The sequence below is a fragment of the Glycine soja genome, chromosome 11 (assembly GCF_004193775.1).
Source record: "Glycine soja cultivar W05 chromosome 11, ASM419377v2, whole genome shotgun sequence".
Lineage (NCBI taxonomy): Eukaryota > Viridiplantae > Streptophyta > Magnoliopsida > Fabales > Fabaceae > Glycine > Glycine soja.
In genome coordinates this window covers 6,243,145-6,259,441 of record NC_041012.1, presented here as the reverse complement: position 1 = coordinate 6,259,441, position 16,297 = coordinate 6,243,145, and the positions used below count along the sequence as shown (strand labels likewise).

At 33.5% G+C, this 16,297-nt stretch overlaps 2 protein-coding genes across 2 annotated transcripts; one reads left to right on the top strand and one right to left on the bottom strand.

The window, feature by feature from the left end:
• Positions 1-3,663: 3,663 nt before the first annotated feature.
• LOC114376983 (lysine histidine transporter-like 8) lies at positions 3,664-8,104 on the top strand. Its single transcript, XM_028335335.1, has 5 exons — positions 3,664-4,295; positions 5,372-5,508; positions 5,892-6,319; positions 7,086-7,217; positions 7,339-8,104. Exons 1-5 carry the CDS (start codon positions 3,850-3,852, stop codon positions 7,825-7,827), a joined length of 1,632 nt encoding a protein of 543 aa, XP_028191136.1. The 5' UTR covers positions 3,664-3,849; the 3' UTR covers positions 7,828-8,104.
• Positions 8,105-10,164: 2,060 nt separating this feature from the next.
• Positions 10,165-15,807, bottom strand: LOC114376803 (protein S-acyltransferase 10). The gene is made up of 11 exons (XM_028335082.1): positions 15,363-15,807; positions 15,122-15,236; positions 14,863-14,937; positions 14,667-14,738; positions 14,450-14,563; positions 14,328-14,361; positions 13,594-13,703; positions 12,535-12,621; positions 11,766-11,849; positions 10,948-11,013; positions 10,165-10,715 (listed from the first exon to the last, which is right to left on the bottom strand). The coding sequence occupies exons 1-11, from the start codon at positions 15,454-15,456 to the stop codon at positions 10,541-10,543; spliced, it is 1,026 nt and encodes a 341-aa protein (XP_028190883.1). The 5' UTR covers positions 15,457-15,807; the 3' UTR covers positions 10,165-10,540.
• Positions 15,808-16,297: the final 490 nt, after the last annotated feature.

Sequence of the window (16,297 nt, the reverse complement as noted above, 5' to 3'; positions counted from 1 at the left end):
CATGGAGACAGAGGACCAGAGAGTAGGCATTTATTTTACACATGGTTAATTTAGCATAACAGAACTTCTAAGACTTATATTAGAATCAAGATGGAAATGGCAGAAGCATATTAGGCATCTCACAAGTCATTCCACTAGGCATTTATTTTTAAATCCCTCTGCACATTATTTGTACCCATTTATTCTTGACTTCGAAATTTTAAACTAGGTAAAAGGGTAGCCTGGGCTAGAATGTCTCTTCAGGGGTATTGGATTTAAATTTATCTCCTTCAAGCAAATATTTTAAGGTGTTGCTAGGTGCACCCAGCATTATTGTTGGTGCACCCAGTACTTAAGGTGAAATAACGAAAATATCCTTGATCCGTAAGTCATATAAGTTGATCGTAAAAGTCTTACGGATCAACTTGATCCGTAGAAGCCTTACAGATCAAGTTGATCCGTAAGTTTTTTACGAATCAAGTTGATCCGTAAGACTTTTATGGATCAAGTTGATCCGTATTGTTCTGTAAAAGGCTTACGGATCAACTTGATCCGTACGATTTATGAATCATCATCACACACACTCATCACAAATACGAAAAAAATACAGAGACAATTTTGGTATTTTTTAAAAATGCTGGGTGCACCTAATAACACCCATATTTTATGGGCTAGATAGATCCCATCAGTCTTTATAAGACAAAATATCTGGTTTCCTTGATTCCAATATGTCGGAGCATCAATGTGATGGAATGAAAATGTTCAAAGGTATAATACCAAACAAAAAATGTATATTGTATGGAACATAATATGTTGAACACCGGAACCACATACAATAATTAATAGTAGTAGTATGATATTTCAGGCAAATTTTTATTATATATTCCATACTTTACATTAAATCATTTAAGAATTTTTTTACGGAATTTGATTCTTTTTCTTTTTTGTTGTTGAACTGCATGTCTGTGTTGTTTTTGCCAACAATGTTTTTGGGATATGTATTATAGTAAGCACATATCTTTAATGTACATGGCGATTCTAGAAAGCGTGCATCCATTCAGCAAAGGATTTGGTAGAATTGTATACAAATTCTGCTGTGTTTGGAGTAGCACATATAGTTTGGAACCACAACCTACCTCTGAAGAGAATATATAGGAAAAGTCAAGGCCATGCATGTGCTCAAGTGCTGTAAGTCAAGATATCATTTAATTGTGAGAACATAGTAGTATGTTGATGGCTTGATGCATTCGTTTGCTTAGAGGGGTAGGTATTAACTTTAGATTATATTAGCTATATTATATGCAAGATGCAGAGCTAGAGAAAAATAATTGTGAGAATTACTTATATATTACCTATGAATTATTAGAATTAAGAGGAGTAGAAAGATGAGAGAATCTGACAGAGACAGAGTGATCAAGGGTAGTAGCATAATCTCATACGTATACCGCTAAGTTAAAATTACTATATAATTTCATGTTACAAAAATACAAATAAGAAGAAAAAATGACTATTTTCGTTTTGTTTATGGAAGCCCTAACATATCAGAAGTTAATTAAAAACTGCCAATATTTCTGTCCTCGTATGTGTGTACATTGACCACCAAAGTCAAGCCAATAACTTTTACCTTCGTCCCAAGACTAACCTATATTTAAGATTTGTATAAAAGAGTGGTCTTAATTTGAATCAAAAAATTCTTGTATTTATAATCGTTGGGTACGCTTTTAAAATATTAAGTCGTCCTATCAATAGTTGATAGAGAACTGAATCTCTTAATTAAGTATTTTTGTTGGAACATAATCTCTTTATTAAGTATGTTGATAAAGGCCTTTAAATTCTAACTAGACGTATGAAAAAGATTTTATTATATAGGAGAGACAAGCCTACTACAATACATGCATTAAAAAAAATAACTTTCGACAGTTAATTAAAGAATACTTTCAATTTATATATTTCCAAAATATCAACAGAGGACACAGACCACCTTATTATACAAATTCTCTTATCTACGCTATTGAAAAGTTATACCACTACATATCCTCTCATGTAATTGCAGAAACATGATCCCAAACATGGTACAACTTTCCATAAAGGATTTGACAAATGAAGATTTTACATCATTTTCATTTTAAAAAGCTTGGGAGTTTCGACATTCAATTCCTCCTAAATAATCAAGATATCGTACCCAACTTTTTTGCAATGTGAACTATACATGACGCCAGTCTAGGCACAATGTTTGTCTTTTTCCCAAAAATAAAAAATAAAAAATATGAAGTATTTTGACGAGAAGGAATCGAAGAAAAATCCATAGCAAGATAAATGTGTTTATACTAAGATATGTTCGGAAATTGATTAATAGCTAGCACCAATAAAATTTAACGAAAACGGTTTGACAAATATATTTCCTAGTCTTTTCCTACTTCTCAGTTGTTTTTTATACCAGTGTTTGTCCAAATTAAACAAGTGGCCAGCTCATCTATTGGTGCTAGATATATTATTATTATTATTATTATTATTATTATTATTATTATTATTATATATCTTAGTACTGTAACTTCCTTATATAATGCTGACGTGTTATTCACTACAAGAACATATAGGTACTAACAGTTTTACAAGGTAGCACACCACCACACGGTAGTTGAGAGTTGAAAGTCATATTTCAGATGCATTTGTTGACCAAGTACTCATTTGTTACATAAAATGAATATTTTAGTGCTAAACGTGGGATAAGGCACGGCGGGGCCATTTGCTATGATAAAGAAAATAACATGTAGCTAGTAATGTTAATGTCAATGCGTTACCAAAATTCTCAAACCAATAGCTTGAAAAGTATCAATTTTAAAATTGTATGCAACAAATATTAGAATTCAAATTGATTTCTCTCAAAAAAAAAAAAAAGAGTTCAAATTGAAATACCTATTTTGTGTGAGAACATTTTTAAGAGTTGTTCTTTAATGATAGTATTTTTAGAATTCTTTTCTTTAACGAAAACATTTTTAAAGAATCTTCTTAATGTTTAATTTGTTTCAATCTATCATTCTCATTTTTATTTTTAAATTAAATTTTAATATTTAAAAAACTATAAATAATTGAAAACAACTACAATACAATTTCTTTATCATACATTTAAAATATAATTTATATATTTAAAATATTTATTTATTATGATATTAATTATGATATAACTAATATATATATCTAAAATTATTTATTCATTATAAATTTTAATTATATAACATAAACATCACACGTTAAACTAGTTGTATAATCATTTCATATTATATTAGATGGTATTTCACAACTGATTACAGATTAATTGGCAGCCAATTTTTATTGGTCAAACTCGGCGTTGAAAAATAGAGTTGAGCTCACCAGCAACTAGCTTGCTGCTTAATTAATACTGAAAATTCCCCCCACCAACCTAGGTGGCTACTTTGATATAATTTAAGCCGGTCACACAAAGCCTTCTAAAATAATGCATGCTATCATGCACTTTTCCACACACGTTTCTACAAGGTTAATTTGAGCCATAATTGGCATGCTTATTAGATTGACCATGTATGTCTCGAAAGTGATTTTATTTCCACCATGTCATTATTAATTAAATTAAAATCCTAGACAAGGACTAGTTTTATATACATGCACAAGACTGTACACACGACAAATTTATATGTTGAAAATTAGTCAAAAAAAAGTAATGCTGAATTATTGATGGTGCCCCATCTTTTCATAATTTTGTGTTGTACCACACCCACTATATATATATACATCCAAATGCTTGAGAGAAAGAACAGCACACACAAGGAGGAGACAACACAACACAAGGTGCAAAAAAACAGAAATTAAACACTACAAGTATAGGGTGAGAAAATGGGTGAAGCTAAGGAAATATGGTCTGCACCAATAACCCCTAGAACAGCTTCAGTGGTTGGAACACCTGTTGTGGCATCTCCACCTGTGTCATGTCCACCCTCTCAGCTTCACTCTCCATCTCTAACAAGGTCACCCCTCCTTCACCCTGAGGATGGAGATGCACCACGTCCTAATAAAACTTCTAAGACTCCAAAGACACCAAGAACACCAAGAACCCCAAGAACACCACTTAGAATCTCTAATTTGACTCCAAAGTTCCTCACACCTTTGGGGAGCCCTGTGAGGAAAGCTCTGAGGTTCACCAAGCTTGATCCTCAGGATGCTTGGCTTCCAATCACTGAGTCAAGGAATGGTAACAAGTACTATGCTGCTTTTCATACCCTTTGTTCTGGGATTGGAATTCAGGCCCTTGTTCTCCCTGTGGCCTTCACTTTTCTTGGTTGGTAAGTCTTCAAATATTCAAATTAATATTACATGCATCTATGTTACTTATGTTATCTTTTTATGTGTGTATACCCTCCCCATCAATCTCTTTTATTCACTTTCTGTGTTTGTATATATTAGTCAATTTTATCTCTTTATTGCTTCTCAATTAGTGTGTTTGTTTTCATGGTAAAAAGTATCAAAATCAATTTTGCTTTTCATCAAACGTGATCTTAGTAAAAATAGGAATGTTTGGTTATTGCTGAGTAAATTGATTCTGTCTCCAAAACTCAATTTAACTAAAAATGATAGATAAAAAAAAAACCCAACAACTTTTGTGTTGAGTTGAAGAGTTTACTCCAAGTTTTACATTAAACTTGTTTTCAAGGTAAAAACATCCAAATATAAATAACTTTTTTTCGAAATCACTTTTAATTACCAAAATTAATTTTGTAAGCGTCTATTCAAACACATACTTAGTTCATAATTGAATTTCAATGGGAAAGCTCAAATAGTTTTACATCTAAATTACAGCAGTAAATTAATTTTGTCTCCTTCATTTTTATTGTTTGGGATTTACAACTGTGTATTAGAATTCGTTAAATTATTTTCTAAACTTTAATCTAAATATAGTCTTACTAATTCTGATAGTTGTTGACTTGTTGTAAGTATGCCTATTTGTAATTTACTATAAAATTACAGCTAGGATACTTGCAGGTTACAACTGAACAGGTAGAATGATGGTTGGAATTATTATTAAAAACAACCATAACAACAACTTGTATGATATAAAAATGATAAAATTTTATTTTAACAGTAAGTAGTGATCATTACTAAAAACGACCATAATAACAACTTGTATAATATAAAATGATAAAACTTAATTATAATAGTAAGTGATGATAGGCTCTTATAATTGGACGTTTCTTTTCTTTACTTTTTGGGTCATTATTGAATGTTTATGTTCTAAGCTCGATTATTTGATTTCAAATAAAATAACAAATTAAAACCCATGTATTGTATTATATGGCCACGTTCTGATTTCTTTACACGGAATTGTTGAATTTTGAACTAACAATATTTTGGCGGATTGCAGGACGTGGGGAATCATAAGTATGACTCTGGCGTTCATATGGCAACTCTATACCTTATGGCTGCTGGTCAACCTTCATGAGTCGGTAGAACAAGGTGTACGCTACTGTCGATACCTTCAACTCTGCGGTGCTACCTTTGGTATAATTTCTCCACGTTTCCCCACTATATTTTCTTTTCAATTATTTAATCCTATTATTCTAAATTTGAATAATTTTCTTAACTAACTTTTTATTGTAAAATAAAATAAAAATACATTTACTTAATATGCATGTGCAAGAACGATCTGTTTAGAGAAAAAATCTTAATTTGATTTTCCCTGTGTGCAAAAAAATTTAGACCAACGCAGTCATGTACAGCGAATGGAATGATTAGATTAGTCTCTCATGCAGTAAATTGAGAGTTATTCGAAATCTCTGATCCAGCAAATTAATTTTTAAAAGTTTAAATCAAAGATGAAAAATAAAAAATGAAATGCCAAAATCATTTCCCAACTAATAAAGTGTTGGCATGATGTGTTGCAGGGGAGAAACTTGGGAAAATCCTAGCCTTGTTCCCAATATTGTACCTATCAGCAGGGACATGCACCACATTGATCATCATAGGAGGATCCACAGCAAGGACATTTTACCAAGTGGTGTGTGGTGAAACATGCACTGCCAAACCCATGACCACTGTGGAATGGTACTTGGTGTTCACCTGTGTAGCTGTGGTGCTATCACAGTTGCCAAACTTGAATTCCATTGCTGGGGTGTCACTCATTGGAGCTGTCACAGCTGTAGGGTATTGTACTGCCATTTGGGTAACCTCTGTGGCACGGGGTGCCCTAAAGGATGTGAGCTATAACCCTGTAAGGACTGGAAGCAGTATTGAAAATGCCTTTGGAGTGCTTAATGCATTGGGTATCATTGCCTTTGCTTTCAGGGGCCACAATCTCATCCTTGAAATTCAGGTATGGGAACATAATATTATGTGTTTATTTTCCTATTACCCAGTTGAATTTTATGAAATTAGTGAAAATTTGAATGTTGAATAATAAGAACAAAGAACATAATAAATTGTGGTCGATTCAACTGTTGGTTACTTGTCACTAATCAGAGTCAGGCTGAGTTACATAAGCAGCAAGAATTTGAAGTTTCTTTGCCTTATCTTTTGACTTGGTAGGGATGAAATATATGTGCATTGCTTAGTTTAATATAGTACTGCTTTCAAAGTTTCTAAGTTGACATTAAAGTTGTTGAAAAACTCAAATAGAGAGAGACCGGGTCAAGCATACAGTATTGAAGTTAGCGGATGACTTTCCTTTTTAAATTAATTAGTCGACATTGACGTTTGGAACATAGGAAAAAAAATCATGAATTCAGGATAAGTGCTGAGTAATAATCAATTTCATTAAATATAAAGACAAATGGTTAGTTGAGTTGTGACTTCAGAGTTATTACTACCATCCAAATCTCAAATTTTTCAATGGATTGAGCTGAGCTTTAGATATTTAATTGGGTTTAACTTGAGCGTTAGCAAGTCGCGGTCGCTATAGTTGTTCCTCTATCTCTTGAAGGGCTCTTTCTTTATTGAAAACATTAAATTAACTAAGTAAAAAAATATTTCTTGTTATGTGATCAATGTAAAAAATACTTCAAATCTACTATAGTAAGCTTAGTGGTGAAAAATTTAAGTAGTTTGTATTAATTAGTCTTCTTTTTATACTTTCCTTGCAGTCTACTATGCCTTCAAGCGAGAAGCATCCATCACACGTGCCCATGTGGAAAGGGGTCAAGGTTTCTTACACAATCATTGCCGCATGCTTATTTCCCATGGCCATTGGAGGCTATTGGGCTTATGGCCAATTGGTATGCATCTTATGACTCTAAAAGTTGAAAAATGAACCTAACATTAGGACCTTAATTATCTTATGGAAAAATACCATATGGTATAATATATTTAATTTATTATATGATTCAAAATTTACAGATTCCTGCAAACGGAGGAATGCTCACGGCCCTATACCAATACCATTCTCGTGATGTGTCAAGATTCGTGCTTGGATTAACAAGTTTTTTTGTAGTGGTGAATGGTTTGTGCTCGTTTCAAATCTATGGCATGCCAGCATTCGATGACATGGAATCAGGTTACACTGCAAGGATGAAGAAGCCATGCCCCTGGTGGCTTCGCGCGTTTATTCGGGTGTTCTTTGGGTTCTTGTGCTTCTTCATAGGAGTGGCTGTTCCGTTTTTGTCTCAATTGGCTGGTTTGATTGGAGGAGTGGCTTTGCCAGTGACATTCGCGTACCCATGTTTCATGTGGCTCAAGACAAAGAAGCCAAAGAAGCTTAGTCTCATGTGGTGGCTCAATTGGTTCTTGGGGACATTGGGTGTGGCTTTGAGTGCCATATTGGTTGCGGCTAGTTTATATGTTATCGTTGATACTGGTGTTAATGTGAGCTTCTTCAATCCTCAGTAGTCTCACATACAGAGTGAAAAGAAGTACTAGGAAAATGATGTTGGGAGGTAATTAATTAGTAAGAGATTTACTAAGGGTTGTCTTTCTTTTTTTTTTCTTTTTTTTTTGTTGAGAAATTCTAATTCGTAACCTCACTTTGTAGTTCTAGGTTGATTTTCCCTTAGTGACATTTTTATAAATATCACTAACTACATAAGGGGAGGGGAAGGTAAATCAAGATTGTATAAATTTTCTTGTTCTGGAAATTGAAAAATACTTAAAGAGTTTATTTGCCATATATGATATGATGAAGTCGGATATAGTATAAAAATTGAAAGCATAAAATTTAATAATATTTAGTCAATGTTTTCTGTTGCATAATATAAAATACTATACTATGTATTATATAATATGATATTATCCTGCGCCTGTCAATCCACTGTTAATATTGAATATGATAATATTGTTTTTTATTAACAAAAGCACGTAATTGAAAATATAATTCATTTGAAGCTGTTATGTTATACTAAAATTAGGAAAAATAAAAGCTCACAAGGCATAAGAGAAGAAAAACTCAACCACTATATACATTATGTTTAATATTAAAAAAACAAATGAAAGCTGCGTAAAATAATTAGAGATTATGCAATTCAAAACTATAAGAGTTCAATAAATAATTTGTAGTTTTTAATTGAGTAAATTTAATGTCTAAATTACCTTGAGAACAAAATAATATTCTATACACCTCACTCTTTTTTTGGTAATCATGAATTTTTTTTATAATCTTAATATTGATATGAAGTTATCTTCATCGAAAGCAGCAACAAATCTTTGTTGAAAATCTTAAACACACATAAGATAAATATTTATCTCCCAATAGTTATTGATTCTCTACCATTTACTCTATTATTATTTATATAATTGACACACTCAAAAGTCTTAATACTAACAAAAAATATTTTTGGACACTCTATCATTTTTAACACCTAGTGAGAGGGAGAGAAAAAATATGGACATAAAAATATGAAAGATGATTTGACGTGATAGAAAAAAAAATTAAAAAAATGTTAATTAAGTATTTAAAAAATTAGGATGTTAAAAAATCAATGCTCTTCTGGGAAAAAAAAATCATTGCTCTTATACTAATCACACACCACCAAGGCGGGAATAATTCATTTATTACTTTTTTTATACAAAAAAATAGTTTGATAAATAAACTTGTATTAATAGAATCATAATGTATTCGCTAACTTATTCTGTCAATCCAAATACAGCGGCTTAATGTGTACTTGTATACTTATCCTTATGTCATGCTCAAGCAGCCCCAATAATACAGTGGCATTGTCAAAGGCGATGAAGGGTTATTAGCAAATTTTGAAACATGCCATACAACATTTGAAAAGAGGGTACTTCAAAGGGGCAACATCACAGTTGGTCCATGTTCTAACTTCTAGTGCGATGGTGATGGCTACTAGTATCACAGACAACGTGTTCAGACGTGAAAATATATACTATTAAACCGTTAAATAATTTAATATCATTCAAATATCTTTGAAACCTAACAAACTGATGCATTTAAGAATACCACACGAGCTATCATGATGTATCAAATATTCAATGACGAGCTATCACTATACACAACTACACAAGCTGGCCGAAGACCTGTTTGTATCAATGACGAGCTATCACTATTCAATTAGATTTCACAATAACCGGAAGAACTTAAAATAACGCTGTTATATAAGTGACATTTAACAAAGACCTGTTTGTATCAAATGGAATTTCAGTAAAATTGAAAAAACAAAATACATTTACTCGCGTCACTTTGATAATCGTGTAAGTGTGTAACTCCTTACTGAGGCAAACAGGCTAAAAAACAACTTAACACACATACGAGATAGGTAACTATTTTCTCTATTTTGGCTTTTTCCTTTCTTTCAAGGCAAAATTGACATTATGATGAGCTGTATCACTCTACAATCAAATAGTAGCAAGCCCAACGCAATTTGATCGCCATCTCTTTAATGCGTGCTCGGAATGGAGTTGTAGACTCACGTATTGTTTGATTTCCTCGTCAAATTTTCATTTTGATGCAGAAGCCAATACTAGTTGCTTCACAAAATTCACATGTCTAGCTAAAAATTGTACCCAAACATGCTACAAGGTATGGAAAATTGGAAACGGAAATAGCAACCGGAAATATTTCAAGAAATGCTAATTCACAAGAGTGTCAAGTCTTTCTTTTGTCACGGTCCATTTTAATCTCACGAGTACTTAAATGCCTACAAATATAATATAAGCAAGAGTGCAAAGCTGCCACTTCAACTGCAAGCACCAGGAGTGGAGCTAGATAAGTTCTGGGGGTAAAATAACAGTGAATTCATGAGACTGTAATAAGTGTTGAGGGGGGCCAACGCCCACCATGGCATGCAACTAACTAAAATAAATTCTCTGTCTCTAGCGTTCCAGGCAGTAGTCGGTTTGATAATAGCTGGATATCCAGGTCTACAGACTAAACAGTAAAAACAAAACAACACAATAGCACTGCAACTGTACATCTAACTTGGAACTCTACCTCCAAAATTTAGGGAAAAAATGAAGAACAGAAGATGTCATGAAGCAAATTGCCTAAAGATAACACCTACCCATCTAAAGCAAAAGGGTACATCGACATACTTCTGAGTTTTCACGATTAAACTACTAGACGGAAAGACTTCTACTTGTACAAAAACCATCAACAACATCGACAAGTTACAGCATCCAAGCATGTGTACGGCCTTGATTTTTCCTCTATCTCTTCAGGGGTAGGCAATGGTTCGACTCCGTATATGGTGCTCCTTGTACAGCAGAAATTGTATAAATTTCTACGAACTCCTCTACTGAATGGATGCACTCTTTCCGGAATTCCCCTGCAGATTAGTTAGATGCGTTTATCATAGATACCCAAAAACATAGTTGGCAGATAAAAAAAAATACCAAACCCAGACATCAACCATTTAACATCAACATAGATCTTGCTAATAAATTAAAAGCCATGCAACACCCAAAAAAAGAATCACATTCTAGCAAAATGTTTTATCTAATGATTTATGGTAAAAATATGAAATAATACAAAAACATCAGGAGACTAATTTATCTAACCTTAGATAATGAATCCGTCTTCTCCTTACAAGTTCAAAGGTAGTCTGATTTGTTAAAATAAGATAACTGCAGAAAAGACAAAACAGCTGTCATATATTCTGTGTTAAACCTGGATGCTCAACCATACATTCAACATAAAGGAGAAAAAGGGCCAGAGTGTAAAAGAGAAAGAACAAGTTCAATATTTTATTATCCATATGGTTATATTGGCAAAACAGTCACACAGAACTGCTAAGATTAGATTAGATGGAAAATGAAAATAGTAGCAAACTCATTGAACAACTCAAAAACCAATGAGTCATTCCACTATGCATTCTTTATTCAAGCACTTCACACATTATTTGTAGCCATTTATTCTTAACTTGTATTATTTTGAATCGGTGAAAGGCCAAGCTGGGTAGACTGTCTTTCAAAACCTCCTAAATATCATAAATTGGGTTCTGAGGTCAGGAGTGTCAGATTTAAGTTTTACTCTTCCTTAAAGCAAATATTTTGTCATCCAGATATCTCCATTTAGTCTTCCTTAGATAGACGAAATATATGGCTTCTTGACTCCAACTTTTTGGAGCATCAAGGTGATGGAATGAAAACATTCAAAGCTATAAAACCAAAATGTATGTACAGCACATAGGACAATAATATTTCACAGTTCACACACATTAAATTAAATAAGTGGCAAAGTTAGAATTCTGGCATAGAACCCCACCCCCCCAGTTTTCTAAATAAAAAAAAATACAGCAAAGAACAGAGGAAAGACCTATATAAAAAGCAATCTTACGCTAGATACAAAAATCAGGACATAGTATTACGAAAATTACCTATGGAATAGCAGTAGGAGGAGAAGAAAGACGAGACAAACTAACAGAGTGATCAAGAGAATTATCATGATCGCATCCTGCCACCTGAGAGCATAAAAAGGTAATGATCCAATTTCAGATTACAGAAAGAAGGAGAATAGGACTTTCTTCCTTTCTGATTACGGAAGACCTCATGATAAATTTTAAATGTAAAACTGGGCCATTATGTCAAGCCTCACCTAACCTAAAGAGGGTGAGCCTTGGCACAAAGGTAAGGTTATTGGCTTTGAAAGGCTGTAATCTAATCAGAGAAATATTCTCTCCACTTGTGAGTAGGGATGTCAACAGGGCAAGGCGGGGGCGGGGAGTACTCCCCAACTCCCATTCCCCACCCCCAACTAACCCTCCGTCCCCGATCCCCGCTGTAGGGGATTTTTTTCCCATCCTCGTCCCTATGGGACCCCAAATTTTTTTTTTAAAAAAAGAAACACACAACGACAGCGTAGCTCCTCTCCAAGATCTAGCCGCGCATATCAGAGAAAGGGTGTTTAGGGTTATCACTCCAAGTCTGTGTGTTGTTGCCCCTTTTGAACGTATAAATTTGGATGGGCTTATTTTCCTTTTCCTGGTGAATCCCCGCAGGGATCCCCGTTTGCAGGTCCAAATTGACACCCCTACTTGTGAGGATCTGGCTGCATACACAAGCCAGTAACAGCCGCCCCCCCAAAAAAATTAATAATAATAATACTAGGAGTTTAAATATTTATCCTAAAGAATGAAGATATCATACCAAACCCTTGTAATGTGAGCCTTCAGGTATGAAATATACAAGACACCAGTCCAAAGGCACAATGCTGTCTCTTCAAAAAGGTACCACCTAAGCATTTTGACAGGAAGGAAGAAAAAATCATAGTGAGAGAAATATATTTAGACAAAGATATATACGAAATTAATAAAATAAGTAACTTATTTCCTTGTATAATGCTGACATATTATTGATTACAAGGAGAGCATAGCCAAAGTCTTCACAAGGTAAATAGCATTTCCTTAATAAGCCATAAAAATAATCCCATTCATAAATTTCACAAGTGTTCAAGCATAGTAAACTACAATGCTTTCACATACATAGAGGAAGCATATCAAGTGAGAATTGTTCTCATGAGAACAACTAATCTTGGTTATGCAACTATATATAGATGGTCAATATTAAAATTGAATAAAACCAATCTTAGTCTTAGCCATCTGTGTACAATTGTATGATCAAGATTTGTTGTTGTCTTGAGTGAGAACAATTCTCTCTTGAAATGCCCCCCTCCCCCCTTATCTACATATATATAGAGAGAAAAAGAGTTTATATCAACAATTTGCTTAAGATTATCTATAATCATTAAATACATCCAGTACTTAGTAGGACATATAACTCAATGGGAAAATAAAAGTGCATGAGCAGTAAAAATAAATAATGTAAGGATAACATAATTAAGTTTCTAAATATGTTTCTGAGTCCATCCACTCATTTCTTGCAGGCCTATAATTAATATTGAAATTTGAAAAAAGAAGACTAAGTGCACATTGAAACTAAAAGTGTTTGAACAAATGTCAAGATAATGAAACAAACAAAAGACATTCTACGGCTAATTAGCAGTGATTGCATTTCCAGGCCACTGATCCTTCATCTAAGTATCAAGACTAATTACAAATGAAATAATAATATCATCGAGCAAAAATTTTATTATTGGTCAAAGTGAAATTTCTTATCTAAAAAAAAGATAGCTTAGATAAAGTCTACAATAGAAAATCTTGATGCCAAAATGCAAATTTTTAGTTTCACATCTCAACATTAACTCACCAAAATTTACAGTGATTACCCTGGCCAATGCAGTTACCAAGCCAAACACAATGATGATCAAACTGAAGAACACACTTGTCACAATCATGACAATGTTTTGCTCGTGGAGGCTGCATAATGGCATCCAACAAAATAATTTATCATCAAAATCAAGAAGTTAAATTATTATAAACCAAAAGAGAGGTCTCTGGTTTTCATAATGTGCTTTAAACCTAACAGTCATGTATATAACACAGGTAAAAGGCTGTTTATGAAGTGTAGCTCAATCCATATTTTCATTATCCATGGAAATATTGCTTTCTCGTGCATCTTATACAAGCATCCAATCCAGAATGAAAAAATTGATTCAGGTATTTTTGCTGATTCAAGAATTCAGATCACAAATGTTAAAACCAAAACCCAACAATACTTTTACAGATACAAGATGTAGAGTGGCATGTGTGAAAGGCTAACAATATTATAATGATTGTATTTAATTATTCAATGATGATACTTCAAGACATGGCAGCATTAACACATAGTTTCTTACATCCTTACAGTGAATTATTATGATGCTGTACAAAATGAAATGTTGACTACTAAAACCATCAATTTTTTTTTTTTTGATCGGCCTAAAACCATCAAATGAATGCAACATCATCACCCAAAGATGCATTGAAGAAGCAAAAAAATATGAAAAGACATATACAATAGCCATAACATTTATACATAGTGTAGAATGTCATTCATAGTACCTGCTCCATATTGCAGTAGGTGCATGTCCATGTTCTGCAAGGAGAAGAAAGCCATAAATAACTTCTGAAAATTTAACCAGTAGGGCATGAAATTGGAGAAGCCACGGGACAGTCCTATCTACCTGATCGAGAAAGGATACAAGTCAGCCACCAACTTCGACCAAGATGATGAATAGCTTCCTGAACCATTTCTTGCAATCAGATTTCCCTCTGTGGAAATTACGTAGCTCCCATTTCTGCTCAAAGCCGATTGAGGCCAGAAACATAAGGTTACTTCACATGTTACTAAATCCATTTTCCTAATAACAAAATTTATACAGGAAAAGTAGGGTTGCCTACTTCGATGTTTCTGGTGCCTTTCTGTTCGCTGCACTTCTCTCGTTAACAGTCAGCATGGCTTCAAGTACATAGCTGCAAACAAAAAAAATCAGCAACAAAAAATAAACCACATCAGGTAGATACACAAGCAAAAATATCTCGGTCCCTCGTCACATTCAGTATTAATTTCATCACAAGTAAGCAAATGGTTTATTACCCTGGAGAAGAAAGAGAGGTAGCAAAGTATTGTATCAAAGTAACAACGAACAGCAGCAAGTATAAAGCAGTGTACCTGACACAAAAGCAAGCGAAAAAAATAGAAAATCAGAAAAATTATAGCAATAATCCAAAACTGCTTTGAAGCACTAACTTGTACATACATGACATGCATAATAGTATAATACACATTACACAATGCAGAAAATGCAGCTTTATTTAAAGTCACAGAAGATATAATAAAGGTAAGGAACACTCGCCACGGCTCCTTCTTAGTCCTTTCTATCAAATCCCCATCGAACAAGAAGAGCACGCCAGCATAAATCAGGTGAATCGTCACTAAGCACAACTTCAAGCACAACGAAGACCTTCGACCTGAAATTCAGGTAACAACATTTACAACGAGGTAAAAAAAAATCAGAAAAAGGAAATTAAATTCGGATAAAGCACATATTAAGCAAAAAAAAAAAATCAAAGAAAAAAGAAAGAAGAATTCCGTACCAGGATCGGCGAGGCATGGAAAAAATCGGAAGCAGCGATCCATTGGTTCCTCCCACGGGGAACGCACAGGGCGGCATATAGTGGCGATCATCATCGAATTAAAGTGAAACGAGTCGCATCGGAGATTCGCGAGTGTTTGTTTCCAGGGAAATCGATTTTCTTGGTGGAAACGAGTTTTCCCAAGAAAATGACCCGCGAGGGTGGTAAGAGCGAAAGGCGTTGTTGGAGTGTGATAAACGATAATGATTCTAATTTTAATTTTAAAAGAAAGCTACTAGTTCAATTCAACTGGCTAAACTCTGAAGAAGAAGAAGAAGAAGAAGAAAAAAGAAGAGACGATAGAGGGTGCGCACTGCGCATCCCTCGCGTAACTTAGCAGTTAGCGCGTTCTCAAGGGCCAAGCAAAGATTGCAATTTGCAAATCTGGTGAGACTGTTAGCTGTTAGTAAACACCTAACCAAAATATTGAATAATTTGTTAACAGTGGGGGTTTTTTTTTTTTTTTGTTATTAATTGAAACGAGTTAATCTGGATCCAAACCATTCTTCAATAATATGCCTAGGATCTGATCCCAAGGACTATGAGTAATGGTTTGTTTTTTATTTTTATTTTCACCGTCCGTAAATAAGCATCCATGTGAGGACTGAAGAAAAAAATGTTAACGAATAAATTAGTAATTTGTATCATCATGTGAATAAATTAGCATAGGATTGTTGAAACTTACTGCTAATTAGTAATTTCAAGTTTCAATTTGTTAAATATTCGGATAATTTTTTTTATCATTATTCTATCTAATTCAAATAGAACTATTTATAAAAAAAAAAGTGGACGGTCTCTACTAAAAAAGCAAGTAATTTGTGGTTTTGAGTTTTTTTTTAAAATGTCTGCTTCTGTTTCAGGTGACGTATTTTACATAATAATATTTGAAGAATAAT

What these genes read in the sequence shown, in the direction of transcription:
- LOC114376983 (XM_028335335.1), top strand. Translation starts at nt 3,850, where the DNA reads ATGGGTGAAGCTAAGGAAATATGGTCTGCACCAATAACCCCTAGAACA. An exon ending in GCCTTCACTTTTCTTGGTTG is followed by an intron (nt 4,296 to 5,371) that starts GTAAGTCTTCAA and finishes GGCGGATTGCAG; the next exon opens with GACGTGGGGAATCATAAGTA. An exon ending in ATTGGGCTTATGGCCAATTG is followed by an intron (nt 7,218 to 7,338) that starts GTATGCATCTTA and finishes CAAAATTTACAG; the next exon opens with ATTCCTGCAAACGGAGGAAT.
- LOC114376803 (XM_028335082.1), bottom strand. Translation starts at nt 15,456, where the DNA reads ATGATGATCGCCACTATATGCCGCCCTGTGCGTTCCCCGTGGGAGGAA. An exon ending in CTCCTACTGCTATTCCATAG is followed by an intron (nt 11,014 to 11,765) that starts GTAATTTTCGTA and finishes TCTTTTCTGCAG; the next exon opens with TTATCTTATTTTAACAAATC. An exon ending in AGACGGATTCATTATCTAAG is followed by an intron (nt 10,716 to 10,947) that starts GTTAGATAAATT and finishes ACTAATCTGCAG; the next exon opens with GGGAATTCCGGAAAGAGTGC.